This window comes from Maylandia zebra, linkage group LG13, assembly GCF_041146795.1.
Source record: "Maylandia zebra isolate NMK-2024a linkage group LG13, Mzebra_GT3a, whole genome shotgun sequence".
NCBI classification, from domain to species: Eukaryota; Metazoa; Chordata; class Actinopteri; order Cichliformes; family Cichlidae; genus Maylandia; species Maylandia zebra.
The window spans coordinates 3,492,587-3,508,015 of record NC_135179.1 but is presented as its reverse complement, the minus strand read 5'-3'; the positions used below and the strand labels follow the sequence as shown (position 1 = coordinate 3,508,015).

Genomic DNA, 15,429 nt, shown 5'->3' with positions numbered 1-15,429 from the left:
CGAGATACTTGAACTCTGAAATGATATTTCATTGGTCCTTTATTATTATTATTATTATTATTATTATTATTATTATTAGCAGTAATGTGTCTGTGTGTTGTGCTCTTACAGTTTATCGCTGTAGCTTGCTAATCAAGCTAGCTAGCATTAGCTTATAACTTCATGTTCCAGCCTCTCGTTAAAAATATGAAAACTTCTTTGGTGTCCAAACGCAAACACCAAAGCTTCAAAATGCAGGATTGGAAACTAGTGGGTGATGATGTCACTGTTACTTCATCCATCTTTTATAGTCTCTATGCTGTCTCTCCTTTGAAGTTTGGTATTTTAATATGGAAAGCTGTGGGGCAACACCCAATCACAGCAATAGTTGCCTCAGGGAAGGATAGTCAACGCGTTAACCAGTGAGCATATCCAGAATAATCCTCCTTCTGACACTTATGGATTAAATGACCTTCATATTTTATACAGAATGACTAGAAAATGAGGATAAATTCACTGGGTGCCATCAGAGGGATGTCATTACCTTCAACAGGAACTGAAATGCTTTTGCACCCACAGCTCTCACTGCTCAGTGGCCTTTCAGAAACAATGTCTCTTTAAAGCAGAGCTTCCCAAAGTGCGGGGCCCGCGCAGAGCCATTGCAGGGGGGGGGTATGAAAAAAAAAAGAAGAATGCTTGGACACTGCTAGCATAATTGACAGGTTTTTGACGGGGCGCCCACACAAACACAAAGCAGGAGATGAAGCATAGCCAAATATGTTTCCAAACCAACTTCCTTTCAAGCCAAAGACTAGAAAATACGGTGAAGCAAATCTTCCTTTGGCTTCACCTGCACAAGTGCCGAGGTAGGTCTCTGTGACAGAATTAGTTTTCCCTGCGGGGAGCACGCTGGGCTCTCCAAATCACAGACAAACAGGATCCCACAGCTGTTTATGTTTTTAAACCTATTTTGCACAGAGAGGCATTTTTTGAAAAATGTATTGACAGCAATGTTGAATATTATTACACAGGAAAAAAACAACTACACGTAAAATAATCACACCGTGACGCCTCTGCCTTTGTAAATGGAGGGACAGTAACTGCATGTTACTGCATGCAAACCTGCAGATAGTCAGATTAACAGTATTTTGTCTCTATCTGCCATTCTGCAATTCATCTCCTGTGAACAATAACGTGGCGCACAGCGTGACGTGAAAAAAGGCACATACCTTTGACGCTGTGACGAACTCTGTATTCCTCGTCCACACGTAAACGCAAAAAAGGAGTTTTAAGAAATCTCAGTTTGCAGTGATTCGAAACACCGTTTACGTGGACGAAACAGCTGCGTTTTCAAAAAATACCCGTGTAGGTGCGGAAGCAGCGTAAAAGAGTTAGTAGTTTATTTTATCACTACCTGTAATTTATTGCAGATTACTTGTATTTGCTGAATTGTTTACTAAATGTTTGAGGTGTGAAATAAATGCAACGGAGCAAAATATAGGTGTGTGTGGCTGTGGCTGGAGGATGTGTTTGGGGGGGGGGGGCATTTTTCTTTTTAAAACAAAGGGGGGACCTAGCAAAAAAAAGTTTGGGAACCACTGCCTTAAAGGACTTCCACATTGACTGACGCTCTTTTACAATCTGCCTCAAGTGGCCGTTAATGGAATTGCAGTTCTGGACGGTCTGAAACACACACTGAAGCCCACTGACTTCATATTACTTCATATCCCTGAGGTTGAGCTTTTGAGCTTTGAGCTGAGCCTTTTTGGGGCAAAAATGAAACTATGACGCACTGATATGAATTATTTTAGAATTTGTGCTTTACTCTGAAAGCAGAATCGCCTTATCAGCTGTGCCCGAGCTTCCTCCACCTGTCACCGGCTGAGACCGCAGGAAATCCCATTCCAGTGACTCCAGCGTCGCTGCCGCAGTTTCAAACGTCCCCGCGGGGAGAGCGTGTAAATACTGTGTTGCCAGGTTGGACAGGAATCCACCTTATAGCGGATGGCGCTCACCGTGCAGAGCTGTGCGCGTGCTCCTGCCATGCAGGCAGCTTGATGCGAAGATAAGAAAAACCGGATCTGGTTTCCGCGAAGAGCGCAAGTATCCGCTGGAACGGACTTTCCCAACGCGGCAGCGCGGAGGGATAAACGAGCCACGGACACGAGCGAAGCGCGTTTGTTCCCTGCGTGTGTCCGCGGCTGGACGGGCAGCAGGCTGACACGACTATTTGTCGCACGTCAGCTGATCGGCGCTGCTCTTTCTGAAGGCCGAAGCCTCGGATTTGGGAAAATACGCACACGCGCTTCCTCCTTCCACCTTCGCAGGATCGGCGGCTGGCCTGACATCATTGGCTGGCAGTTAGGAATGAATCATCGCCTTCCCCGGGGGGGTTCGGGGATGCTGTCGCTGTCATAGCACCCATAAAATCCCTCGGACACGCAGACCCACCCTCTGCGCTCTGCTGTTTTAAAGCCGTCTCGTCTTTGAAATCAGCATGGAGGAACTCTTGAGGAAGCTGCAGAAAGACGCGTCCGGCCACAAATACAAAGGCATCCGCGATGCCTGCGTCTACGCCTGCGGTGAGTGCACGGCAGCCCCTCCGGGCTCTTTGTCAACAGGAGGCGGAGGGAGAGCAGGGATGAGGGGAACCTGCGACTTCTCACCTGCTTTTAGCTTTTAGGAACCCGAGAGCAGCTCCTGCACTCAGCCCAGAGGCTGTGAAGGCTGAGCAAGAAGCCAGGAAATCTTTAGGACCATAATCTGAGCAGCCACGGTGCCATATGGCTGCCATGCCCCTGTGCTGAGCTCCGCACCTGTTTTCTAATGCCAAATGTCAGCCTCTCTTAAAGAAATACGGTAAATGCTCCAGTCAGGCTTTAGACAATTAGATTGGATCGTTATAGAAAAATACACAAGGCAAATATTTGCTGATTCATTACTGCAATAACTTGGGAGTATTTGACAGAGACGAAGAAAGCATGAAGGAGCTTCTTCAGAGGTTTCCAGACTCTGAGCAGAAACTCTTTCCTGTCTCATTACTGTCTGTCTGCACAGTTCAGTACCTTTCACGAGTTCTCGCCTCAGCGCGAGACACGAGCTTCACTGTGGAGGGAAATATAGAAGTAGAGGAGTCCTCCTCTGGTTTCTTTATTAAATAAAATGTAGTTAATATGGTTTAAAATGTCTTAATAATATTTATGCACTGAAGAGTTCACACACACATCACATCAAGCAATAACAAAAACGGACACACCATGGTGTCCAAGCTCCCACACTGTTTTGGAATTATTATTATTATAGTTATTATAATAATAGTAATAATAATGAGTAGCAAAGTCTGATTGGGACTCCAGCCAACATCGCTTCATTATCCAGGTGGATGAATTATGACAGAAATTCTCAGAGTTGTTATGAAAAACCCAATTATCACATGAAGCTAAAAGAGTTTAATGCTCCAGGCTGCAAATCTGATTGTTTTTGCTGTAAAATTGGGCCTTTTAACAAGAAAGTAAATGGGGATTGAATCCTCTGCGGTGCCAGCCTCAAGTGGACGTTAGTGGAACTGCAGTTTTTAGCACTTCTGCATCACTGTGTTATCTTTCAGTTCTGCAGGATGAGTTTTTGGAATAAAGCTGATGGTGTACCGATACGGATACGGAGGGTCATCAAGTTAGAGCTCGGTTTGAATTCTGTCAAATAATCCTCTGAGCTTTGTTACACTTAATCCAGCATGCTAGAAACTGGCAATGACCTTTTACAAACGAATCATGCGGCCGAACACAAATCATGTGACTTTCAGTGCTTTGTGACAACAATGAGAACATGCCACAGAAGCCAGAATATATAAGCACACGGTGAAAAACGATTTCCACTGACGTCAGCGAGGAGACTGTTAGCATTAAACGGGTCAGCGTGACCTTTTAGTGGCAGGTGGAACTCATTGAGACAGCAAGGAGAGAATGAGTTCAGGTTGCGCTGAAGAAGGGGTCATTGTGTAATCGTACACACACACACACACACACACACACACACACACACACACACACACACACACACACACACACACACACCTATTTGGGTATGTCCAAAGAAAGCTGCAGGCCCTTTCCAGGCACATGCTTGCATATACACACATGCACAAAAGGCCTGAACTGTGACTTTCCAAAAAAGATGATATCATATATCAGTTCTGTTTGCTCTTTTCTTCACAGACCGCTCGCATGAATAGAAACATGCCCACAGCATCAGTCACTGCAGGTCATGGTCGTCTCCGGATGTAAAGGATGCTGAACAGCCTGATGCAGATGCAGAGAACATATGTGAGAGAGTTTAGTGCAGGGACAAAGCTGCTGTTCACTAAGTCTTGGCAGACAAAGTATGAAAGCACGTGCAGAGATTTATGGCAGATTTTAGAGATGTCAGCAAGTCTCATATTTCACCTTATAGCTGGAAAAACGTGGTACGCAGTCAGAGTTGGTTGGAAGTCTAAAGAAGAGGTGAAAATTTCTCTCTGAGCTCACCGAGGTCACGTTAGGAGGAGGATGCAGCGTGCGCTGTGAATGTCGGCCGGCTTTGAACATAATGTGACTGTACAGATATTTTGGTGTTTGGTTTTCTTAAAGTACAAGCTCACATTTGATTTGGGGCATCCTGTTTCAGGCATTCATGCTGAATCTGTAATTTTAACAGAAATGAGTCAGCTAGCCCCGTATCTTTCAGTCAGGTGTCACGTAAATAAGATCCAATCCTGCCTTTTCTTTTTTCAGCAGTAAATCAATCTGCATTTGGTGCTGTAGTGAGTATTTGTGTCTGTGGGACTGAGTCAAAGTAAAGTGCAGTGTTTGTGTTCATGGTAATGAAAGTAGTGTCACTCAGTGGCTCGCTGGCTTCAGAGGTTGGAGGTTGTTGACATGAGAACATATTCAATGCAGAATATTTCTTCAACTGTTTCGCATGTCTGTGCTGAATTAAATGCAGCTTTTCATTCATGGATTCTCTATGAATGAAAATGTGACTTAACCACTCTGTCTGTTTCTTTGTTCCAATAGAAATGCTTCAGTCTCAGAATGGATCAGCAAAGATTTCCCCTTCACAGCTTCGGTAAGTTGAACATGACAGATTTTCTTCTCGAAAGTGTGAAATTAAAATGTGTAATTAGAACCTGCTGACAGCCTGTGGTTTGTTTTGAAGGAGGTGTCTTCGACAGTGTGAAATGTTCCTGCCTTTAGCTAACCTGATAGTGTTCATTCATTCTCTTCTGCTTATCCTTATCGGGGCTGGAGCCTGTCCCAGCTATTATGGGGCGAGAGGCCGGGTACACCCTGGACAAATCGCTAATCTGTCACCGACAACTGAATACTGAAATTTAAACTGCTAAGAACTTTGTGGCTTAAAACATCAGTTTTCTCAAAGCTGCCTGATTTGAATAGATTAAAATGACAGAGGAGTCATTTCTGAGTTGATAATGCAAATACTGAGCGCGAGCTCTGAGCTCAGCATTGCTTCAGTTTGGACGTTTGATTGTCAGAGAAGTGATCAGTTTAAACTGCAGTAGCCTGGACACACTGACAGCTAAAACTCATCTGTTCAAATCTGCATCTTCACTATGAACTCATTGTTTATTTTATCTTGTGCTCTTGTTTATGTGTTGTTCTTTATTGTCATTCTTCTATTTTGTTTTATTCTATTGTTAAGTGTCCTTGGGTATCTTGAAAGGTACTTTTAAATAAAATGTATTATTATTATTATTATTATTATTATTATTATTATGTGTATCTGAGGCTACTTTGACAAGCAGGATCCTTTTTTGGGCTGTCAGATATACACTGTGATCATAGACTATTTACAGATAGATAGATAGATGGATATATTACATTTTCTATGTAGTTTGTATTTGTATTGCTTCTTGAGTTTTTGCTTTTTATTCAATTTAGTTTAAATTGTTTGAAAATGCCTATTTTTATTTTATTAAATTTCTTTTTTGCGTGATTATTGTATAGAGATTTAGGTACATCACTACAGGTGTTAAAATAAAAACATGAATTTTTCAAAGCAGTTGACTCAGTAAACAAATCAGCTGGCCAGCAGGGGGCGACTCCTCTGGTTAAAAAGGCCGTATTTCCCATTTGACCCTTGACCTCAGTAAACACGTTCACTATTTTCAAATCTTATTTAACACAGTGTTATATTTATTTTGTGAGTTTGGTCCCCATCAGAATAAAAGCAATGATAGTTACAGCTGCAGTATTTTTCTTGTTATCGTACAGTTTAACTCAGAGTTTTCAGTATTTCTATTATTTAAATGAGTACGAGAGCACCACAAACTAAAAGAGCTGAGAGAAAAAGCAGTGTTGATAACACCTGAGCTCTCTAATGTGAGGGGAGTTTGTGCTACTGAGTCCAAGTGCTTTTGTGCTAATCACCTTTTAAATCATTCCAAAAAACCCAGTTGGACATTTTTAGAGTTCAGTGATCTCTTGGTGGAGTTTTTTAATTAGAGGGGATGCAATAATATGATCTGTCTGATTCTTGCAGTCGCTGTAGTGAGTTTGAAATCTAGGAATCTGTGACTGTTTCTGTGAGTAAAACTCAGTAAAGTGTAAAGTGGATGGAGCTGCTGCTGCTGGTGGCCAGCAGCTCGTGATGGTCCCGTAAATTCCCAACACGGCATGAATTATTCACGTGATAATCTGTGTTGTTTTATTAGAGCGTATTAGATTAAATATTGATGATAATGTCTTTGTAATATAGTGCCATGATTTCTCTACTAGTGTGTTCTTCTGGCTCTACAGATAAGACTTCATGCCTGTTATCTCTGAAGGAGAGATGCTAAAGAACAGACTTGATTGACAGACTGATGGAAGATTAATTTATAATGTATTTAATTATAAATAATCAAATTCAAAAGTGACTGAGTTTGGTGTTTAAATGACAAATTCTCAATGTTTTTCACCCAAATGTTTGCCTTTTTGTCTTTTGACTTTGTTGTCTGTGTTGTTTGTTGCTCATAAATGGTCTGGTTGTGGGTAACTGCCGTGCAAACTGTGGCTCCTCACAGCCTGCTTGAGTGGTCGAGTTGTGGCAGCTCAGAGCAGCCTGAGAGCACAGAGATGAAGCTCAGTATCCTGTAATCAGCAGCAGAGCGTGGTGACTCAACCAACCACAAATAACAAGAGGGAGATGGAGGGCGAGCGAGTGGAAAGAGAGATGGAAGAAACGGCGGGAGAAGCAACACAGTAGCTGGTTTACATAAAGATATCTGCGTGAAGCTACCGTGAAAAGCTTATTTAGCAAAGGATGTGGTTGCTGAGATTATTTGGGTTCCCTGTGCAAAGTTTTAAGCTTAGCATTTTGCTCGTGTGACGGGCGGATCTGACTGAGAAACCAGCTGACATTGTGAGCTCATGTGGTGTGATATGATATGGGATATTAATCAGCCATGAGGTAGGCCCACCCTGACGCATACTTTGCTTTATATCCTTCTGGATGTTATTGTGGGCCACAATTTATAAAACAGACACCATGTTGCACAGAGTGACTTGAAACCAGCAGTAAACTCATCAGGAAAGAGGTTAATTGAGCATGACCTTAGCAAGAAAACAGTGTGGCACTTCTGCAAGATGCTTTGCAACCCACCTCCAGCCCAGGTTTGATGTTTATTACAAATGTTGCTTATATGCAGCTCTAAGGACACAAGAACTAGAATGTAGTTCAACTTTATGACTTACGCTCCCCTCACCCATCAGACGGGTTGGCCAATGAAGACTTTTGCCAGACAAGAGAAGCTCAAGTAAATTGCTCCTCCTGACTTGTTACTGTAACGATTGTAAACTATAATGCTTCGGTTTTGGAGGAGGGCACAGATTTATGATGGAGGTGAAAAAGGAGACGTTCTGATAATCTGCTGATCTGTTTTCTTCTCACATCTCTGAAGTACTGCACACACAGTTTCACAGCCTTTAAGAGATATTCCGCCTATGCAACATAACCATTTTCAACCACTAATCATTGATGAGAACTCATTTATTAAAGCTTAATTTATTAACTTCCACTCCAAGATTTATTCACTCCATATTTAGCATTTTTTTCTGTTCCAAAGTCTGTGTTCGCTCACTTTATTGACACCAATCCCTGACTGCCTGTGATCGTGTCAGCTAATCTTCAGAGATTGTAGAGAGCTGTGATTGCACTGCCTGCATTACTATGTTGTGTTTGCTTCCAGAGAGCGCTGTCTGCTGCCTCTACAGATGGCTCTGGAGTCAAAAAACACCAAACTGGGACAGACTGCACTTACTGGCATGCAGGTACTGGAAGACACAAATGTATAAATAAAGGTTTTATTTATTTATTTGGATTTTATTCGTCTTTATTTAAACCTTTCTGATTGAACTCTGACACCAGCTTAAAGTGGAAGGTACAAACTGAAGCTGTAGCTTTTCTCTACACAGAAACTCCTGTGTGAGGACAGGTTTGTGGGTGGAGCTAGTGTGGAGGTGGAGGCACTGGAGAAACAGCTGCTCAGCCAGATGTTGGAGGCTATCAGAGTTACCCCATCTCTCCATGAAGACTTGCAGGTGGAAGTTATGAAAGTAAGACCTGGGAATGTGTTTTTGGGGCTGAAATGATGACAGATGGTTGTACTTGTGTCATGCATGAAACTTCCAGGCTTGCGTGGTGGTGCAGCCGGTGCTGTCCTTGGTGCTGAAAATTGTTCTGTGAAACTGGACTGAAAGAAGTCTACAGTTCTGAGTGCCCACACTGCTCATCATGTAGCTACACTTAATGTGAACACACTTAAAATAGTGTCAATTTCGAATCATTTAGACCCCAAAACTGATGTTATTTTCTAACATTGACTGTATTTTCCTGGAGCACGCTCCTTAGTGCACTTAGCCTATGTAAAGTGAACCTGCTATGGTAGCGATTTCCACCTCCATATTTTATTCTTGGACCCTACTGGAGTAGGTTTGCATGATTGCATGATTACTTATTGCATTATTATTGTATTATTTAATGCATGATTACTTATTATAAATAAGTATCTTATTTGGTCTTTGTACAGCTCCCATGTCATCCTTTGCCTGAAATAAGCTGGTTTAGCTCCTCCCCCTTTTGCTGTTACTGACGAGCTTTCTTCTGATTGGCCCTTGTAAATAGAATCATCGAGCCAAGAGTTGAACAAACAGCATGAAGCACAGTTTTTAGAGCAGTGTGCAACCTGAGCTTTTGGCTCACAGCTATTAATTATATATACATTAACTTTGTTTGCAGCTTTGGGCATAGTTAATATGAAAATAAAGCAGTTTAGTATGCCGTTATTTTTGTGCCACTATTCTGAGCGCACGTAAAAAAATTTGCAGGTGCAAGTGTTGTATTTTGAGGAGAAATTTTTCTTTGAGCGAAGAAAAGCTGAATTTGAGTGAACAAAATTCATTGCTGCGTGCAAAAAATGTATTTCAGTGTTTGCTGTTATCCACACACACACACACACACACACACACACACACACACACACACACACACACACACACACAATAGCAGCCCCTCTCGCTCAGTCTTTGCATTTGCGCTCGCTCGCAATGTGTTGCTCGCACTCTCAACATTTCTGCCCGTGCGCGCTCAACTCTTTCTCTACACCGTTATATTTGTGCCAGACAACCAGCCAATCACAGACTTGGATGCAAAAAAATCGGATTGGCTGTTCTGGTCTCCAGTCAGCTCGAAATGATGAAATGCAATATCCCTGCTTATTAAGAGTGTGTTTCTCCTGTGTGCAGGTCCTGCTCTGTATCACCTACTCACCAAACTTTGACATTAATGGAGACTCCATCCTCCGGATTGCTGAGGTAGGGCAGCCTGAGACTGATGCGACTCATCTTCATAATCAGATACATGAGCTTTTACTTGGCAATAAATAAATGCATAAACAAATACATTCACAGACTTCATCACTGTGCAGAAATTTCTTTCCTGGATTCTTTTTCCAGCTCTTACATTAAGTTTTAGACTTTTTCTGTATTGCTGTCGCCTGGAATTATTCTGAAATGATTAGACAGACTTTTATGGGCCGGACTAAACTTGGACTGGACGGCCAAACGAGGAAAATTCAAACATGTTAAAAAGAATTTGCATCATTTTCTGTTTAGCTTGTTCCTGCTTGTTGCCTCATGACGCAGACTTTTTTTCATAGTACCAGCTTTGAATAGGCTGTCTCAGACTGAACCGATGATAGAGGGCGTTGCATTTTTTTTTTAAGGAAAGTGAACTGTTAGCACAGCGAGCTGAACATGGATCTTTTTTTTAAAAGGTGAAGCGTTTCTCTGTCCTCACTTGCCCTCAAGCCTCATCTCATACTGTAATCTCATCAATTATTCAGAAAAGTGAGATGAGTTTTCCTACAGACACACAAACAAAGAGGCAGGGCTGTGCAGATGAAAATATTTGCCAATAAAACCAATAAAACCGTGACGTGCTGGAAGTACCAAGGTCTGCACCAGGTTCACTGGCTTAGCAATCTGTACAAAGCTTCTTACTCATGGTTTTTAAGGCTGTATTATCATCATATTACTGGAACACGTCTGTGTAATCATCATCAGTTTTGCTGTAATCAAGAACATCTGTTCCCAGTTCAAGCCTCAGCTTGCTTTGATTTCTGCTGAACAGCGTACTTATAATGAGCATGAGAACGTATAGCTGAAGAGACTGGATAAATGTCCAGCACCGCCTGCCTGATGACATACTGCACACGTCAGGCGGTGCCCCGGCCTTGAAGGTCAGCAGGTTCAGTTCTGTATTAAACTATAGATTAAGATAGATTATAGATTAAGCTCTTCTGTTTTGCTGGGTTCACAGTGAATGGGGTTCAAGAGAACAGATAGCATCTTGTTTTTATTAGGAGGTGTGATCACAACTGGCTTAAAATCACAAATTCAAATATGACACATCAACCCCTTCAAGGTCGTCTCCTTGGGTGGCACTGCACCAGATGATAATGATAATAATGATATTAATAGTAATGATAGTTAAAGTAACTGTAGTAAAAGTAGTGCTCAATGTTCTCAATGTAAGGAGAAAAAACAGGGATGTGCTGCAGACCTGCAGCCTGGTCTTTGAGATGTAGCTGGAGTCTCAGCTCCCGTGGGTAGTGATGATCCCTGAAATTAAACTTGGGTCAAGCTGACACTGACGTTAATGTTTGCTCTGTGTGGAACTGGTGCAGTCTGCAAGGTTTGGGACTCCCAGGAAATGCTTTTAAAATAGCAGCTGTGCTGGAAGCAGTCCAGAAGTGCTCAAGGAGACAGTTTCATTCACAAACGTTTAAACTGGGTTGTCCGCGTTGTACAGCCACCAGCAGTAAAAACACTGATGAATAAAATTCAGAAACTTTCGTTTTTTTGCCCTGAGTCATTCTTAGACTCAGCCTCCCTTTTGGTCTTTATAGAACATAAAAAAGTAATCCCCCGTTTCTCGATAGCTCAGGTTCGTAACTTGCTCCTTGGGCTGTTTCATAATGGATGCCTCATTCAGTTTGGTTTATATTAGGTAAAACTGATTTGGAGTCATGAATAAAAGAACGGTGTCAAATCATCTCAAGACACTAATCAGTTCAATGCAAAGATTAGACTTTACGCTGACAGCTTACTGTACAATGGGACGTTTGGTTCTAAGAAAGACGTTTCAGAACACACAGTGTTCTACAGTTCTACTGTTTATACTGAGCAGAAACGTCATGCTAGTCATTAATGTTCAGACCACCTGATCGTAGCGTGGTCGAGTGTTTTATGTCAAATGTTTTCTGTCACGTCACTTCCCCCAGCAGCAGAAGCAACATCTCCTGCAGCTAAGTGATGTTTGACGTCCATTAACAGCTCGTAAAAACCCAGTCACCATGGCGTGTTAATGGGCTCTGTGCTGTCAGGGCTGGCCATCTGGTGTGTGAGTGTATTGTATTTGCATTGGGGCATAACTCAGGGTGGCTGGAAAGGCTGTCAGCAACACTCCATTATCAAAACATCTAGGCAAATAGGGCCAGGACAGTTTTTTTCTAATGTATTTATTTATTTTAATGGAGGGATTGGCAGCGCTGAGAGATTCATGCATTGTCAAACACGGAGAGCTCAAGGCTTACGCCCCATCTCTCTAATGTGGTCATCAGTTACATGAAATGTAACCTGCCATACAACTATAGACACTTCAGATGTATTAGTGTGTTAACCCTCCGATAGACTGGTGTACCCAACTTCATGCCCTATGAATCCAACCCAGCTGTGGCCCTGAAGGGGATGGATGGATGGATGGATGGATGGATGGATATCCTTATTTTAACTGTAAATAATTTTCTTGTTCCCAAACATTTGACTCTTACATCAAACAGACTAACTCATTAATGTTCAGTAGACCACAGGTTGTGTGTTTTTTGTCCTGTCTCCCTTCCCCAGCTCTTCCCCACTGGTACCAAGCGCTTGCTCATTGGGGGTCATCTGATTGTTAGGGTTGTGTTATTGTAGGGTCTTTACATTACAATATAAAATGCCTTGAGGTGACTGTTGGGGGGATTTGCCACAAATAAAGCTGAAAATTGAAACCTGACTACAGGTTGAACAGGTGGCAACAGTTTAGTCATTCTCAGACTCAGAGACTGGGTCTGGGTGCAATTCCCCCCTCCAGGGGCAAGGGTACCTAGACCCGGTTTGTAGAGTACGCTTGGGGAGTGTGATTGTGCGTACAGCGTCTCTTTATGTCTGTCTCCACGTTGGTTGAGTGTGGAGTGAGTGCATATGAGAGCATGAGGGTGGGAATGGATGTTTGTGTCTGTGTGTGCCTGTATGTCTGTGTCTATATGTCAGGTTGGGTATCAGACGCCACCTCTCTGGGGACACCTCAGGCCCTCCAAGGTTTGGAGGCCTATCTCCACCCACCACCACTTCCCCTGCCGGTGGCGGACTCCCTCAGGTGTCGGTGTGTTGGTGGTTCTTTGTGTCTGGGGGTGGGCGTCCGGGTACACACCGGCTCACTCCTTGGCGGCCGCTTGTCGGGGCCTGGGGCCTGGGGCTCGCTCGGGCCCCTGTGGAGGTGGGGTGCCCCCGGCCTCTCGGCCTAGGGCTCGGTCACTCAGGCGCAGCTGGGGGCCGGCGGAGCTCACGGGCGCGTCACTGCAACTCCCCCTGACTTCTGCTCCGCGGCTGCTGGGCGAGCCCTCATCTGGGACTCTCCTCAGCTCTTACTGGGACAGTGGCGCGGCTGCCCCTCTGTTGGTCTTCCATGGTCTCTTGTGTTCTGGGGGCCTCTGGATGTCTGGAGTTTTGATCTCCTCCATACCCGCTTCACACCCTGGAGGACGGGGCTGTGGCCCCCCCACACTCCCTAGCAGATCATTACATGGAGAAACCTTTGGAATGCAAGCATGCTGATCCACACAGGTATGCACACATGGGTATTCACAGACGCGGACTAAAGCTTTCTTGGCTGCTGCCTCAAAGCACACTGTGCGCTGTCTATCTTGCGTGCTGCACAATATCGTTTATTACTTAGTAAATACTGATATCTATGACTAGCTAGTTTATTGTGATGGTGCTTTGTTTTCTCTATTATTATGTTGCTCTTTGTTGTTTGCTGTCTCCTCTGTTTGTTTTTGTTTGTTTGGTTTTTTTTTTTTTTTCTCCATACAGGTGACCCAGGAGTTTTGTTTTTTTTTTCTCTCTCTCCCCCCCCCTTCTCACCGTCTCTTCTCCCCTTTGGTTTTCTTTCTTTCTCTCCCCCTCTCTCTCTCATTCATTCCCCCTGTCCTATTTATTAAAAAAAAAAAAAGACAAAGGATGAACTGAAGCTCTGCCATCACGTAATGTCGCATACTGCTGTTTCTGATGTCATTTAGAAAAAAAAAAAAAAAAAAAAAAAAAACTGTAAATAAAAAATGGATGTAGCCACCATACTGTTACTTGTTAGTTCGTGCAGCCTCTGTCGCTGTCGCACCTGTATAATTTATAGGTGCCGCTTACTTGTGTTAGCCTGTAGCATAGCACTTTATCCCCTCGTCAAAAATATGGTCACTTTAGTTTCAAAGTGCTAATACTAATACATCGCGGTGTTTCCCCCCCATCTTTTATATTCAGTAGGTTGTTTTGTAGCAACTGACCAGTGCTACCTAGAGGCAAAATAGGAATATGAGTATTTTGTTACCGAGGAGCTTTATTGATCTGTTGTTTTCTTCTTGTTTGTGGCTGTACAACACAAGCTTTTAGCTTTTAAGCGTTGTTTAAATAAATGTACCCTGTGCATGTACTATATGAACCCCACATTATGTAGGTTCTAATATAACCCTCAGACATGTTTGTACTTACACTAACTGGCAGCGCTTTAAAAAACAAGGTGGAGTATCGATTGCTTGCAGGAAGTGTGAGCATTAAAATTGAAGGAGCCGGAGCAACTCTTAATTCAAGAGGTACCTTGAGGTTGTTCCTTGCTCTCTTGTCCCTCTCACATGCATATTCATCCCATCTGTGAGTGCCTTATGGTGCAGGATGTATTGTTTTTTTTATTGATTGGGAGCAGGTGGTGTAAAACATCCCTGAAGCTGCCAAGATTTCAAATGTAATTAGCAAATGTGGTCTTTGTTTAGGCTCTACGTGAGGTTGGCCCTGGTAGTTCTCAGCCCCTCTGAGCTCACAGGATGGAACAGAAATTTGATAATTGGTCAAATAAATCTTGGCTTACACATTTTGTTATCAACAAGCTCTGTAGCTCTTCCATTAAACCCCACTCTTGGATTAAGAATTGTTATGTGATTTGGATTTCTGTACTGTGTATTTGGGCGATATCCCATCAGCAGCCTCCTTAAGGGACAAATATTTGATAAATATTCTGTTGGGAGCGCGCAAAAAAGCACTTACCAGGAGGTGGCTGGAGAAAGAGCCCCCAACAAAGAAAGATAGGATAGGAATAATGGAGGAAATACATAGAATGGAAAAACTTACATTTTCTTTGAACCACAAAATGGACCAATTTCTTAAAATCTGGAGGAAGTGGGAGAGATTTGTTGTAGGTGGTAATGTGGGATGATGGGTGGTGGGTTATATAACCAGAGCTTAACTAAGTATTTTCACACAACTACTGGAAGAAGGAAGGCCTGCTAAGGACGTGGTCACTGTTTTTTAGAAGGCAGGTCATAAAAGAGACTGGAAATAGTAAAGTGCTGCGTGGACAGTAGCAAAAACCTGACGACATGGGACCTGTAAAGAGGTGGAGGGGAGCTCCCCCAGACCGGGCTGGTCTGACGGTTTCACTGTGCCATTATGTTATTGTCAGTGCGTATTATGTTTGTTTTTTTGCTGTTTTTGTTTTTTTCATGTGAAAAAAAAGAAAAAAAAAAGAATTGTTATGTGAATTAAGATCTCCATTGTTTCTAAGGTGCCCAGATGTGACAGACAATATTTAGCAAAAATGCTACAG

The 15,429-nt window shown here is 42.9% G+C and overlaps 1 protein-coding gene across 1 annotated transcript in view; it reads left to right on the top strand.

The window, feature by feature from the left end:
• Positions 1-1,564: 1,564 nt before the first annotated feature.
• Positions 1,565-15,429, top strand: part of arfgef3 (ARFGEF family member 3) — a 58,257-nt gene continuing 44,392 nt past the window's right edge. Inside the window, exons 1-5 of the mRNA XM_014411986.3 lie at positions 1,565-2,561; positions 5,031-5,082; positions 8,204-8,285; positions 8,430-8,570; positions 9,759-9,827. Coding sequence (XP_014267472.3) covers positions 2,477-2,561; positions 5,031-5,082; positions 8,204-8,285; positions 8,430-8,570; positions 9,759-9,827 — 429 coding nt within the window. The 5' untranslated portion in view covers positions 1,565-2,476. The remainder of the gene's footprint in view (positions 2,562-5,030; positions 5,083-8,203; positions 8,286-8,429; positions 8,571-9,758; positions 9,828-15,429) is intronic.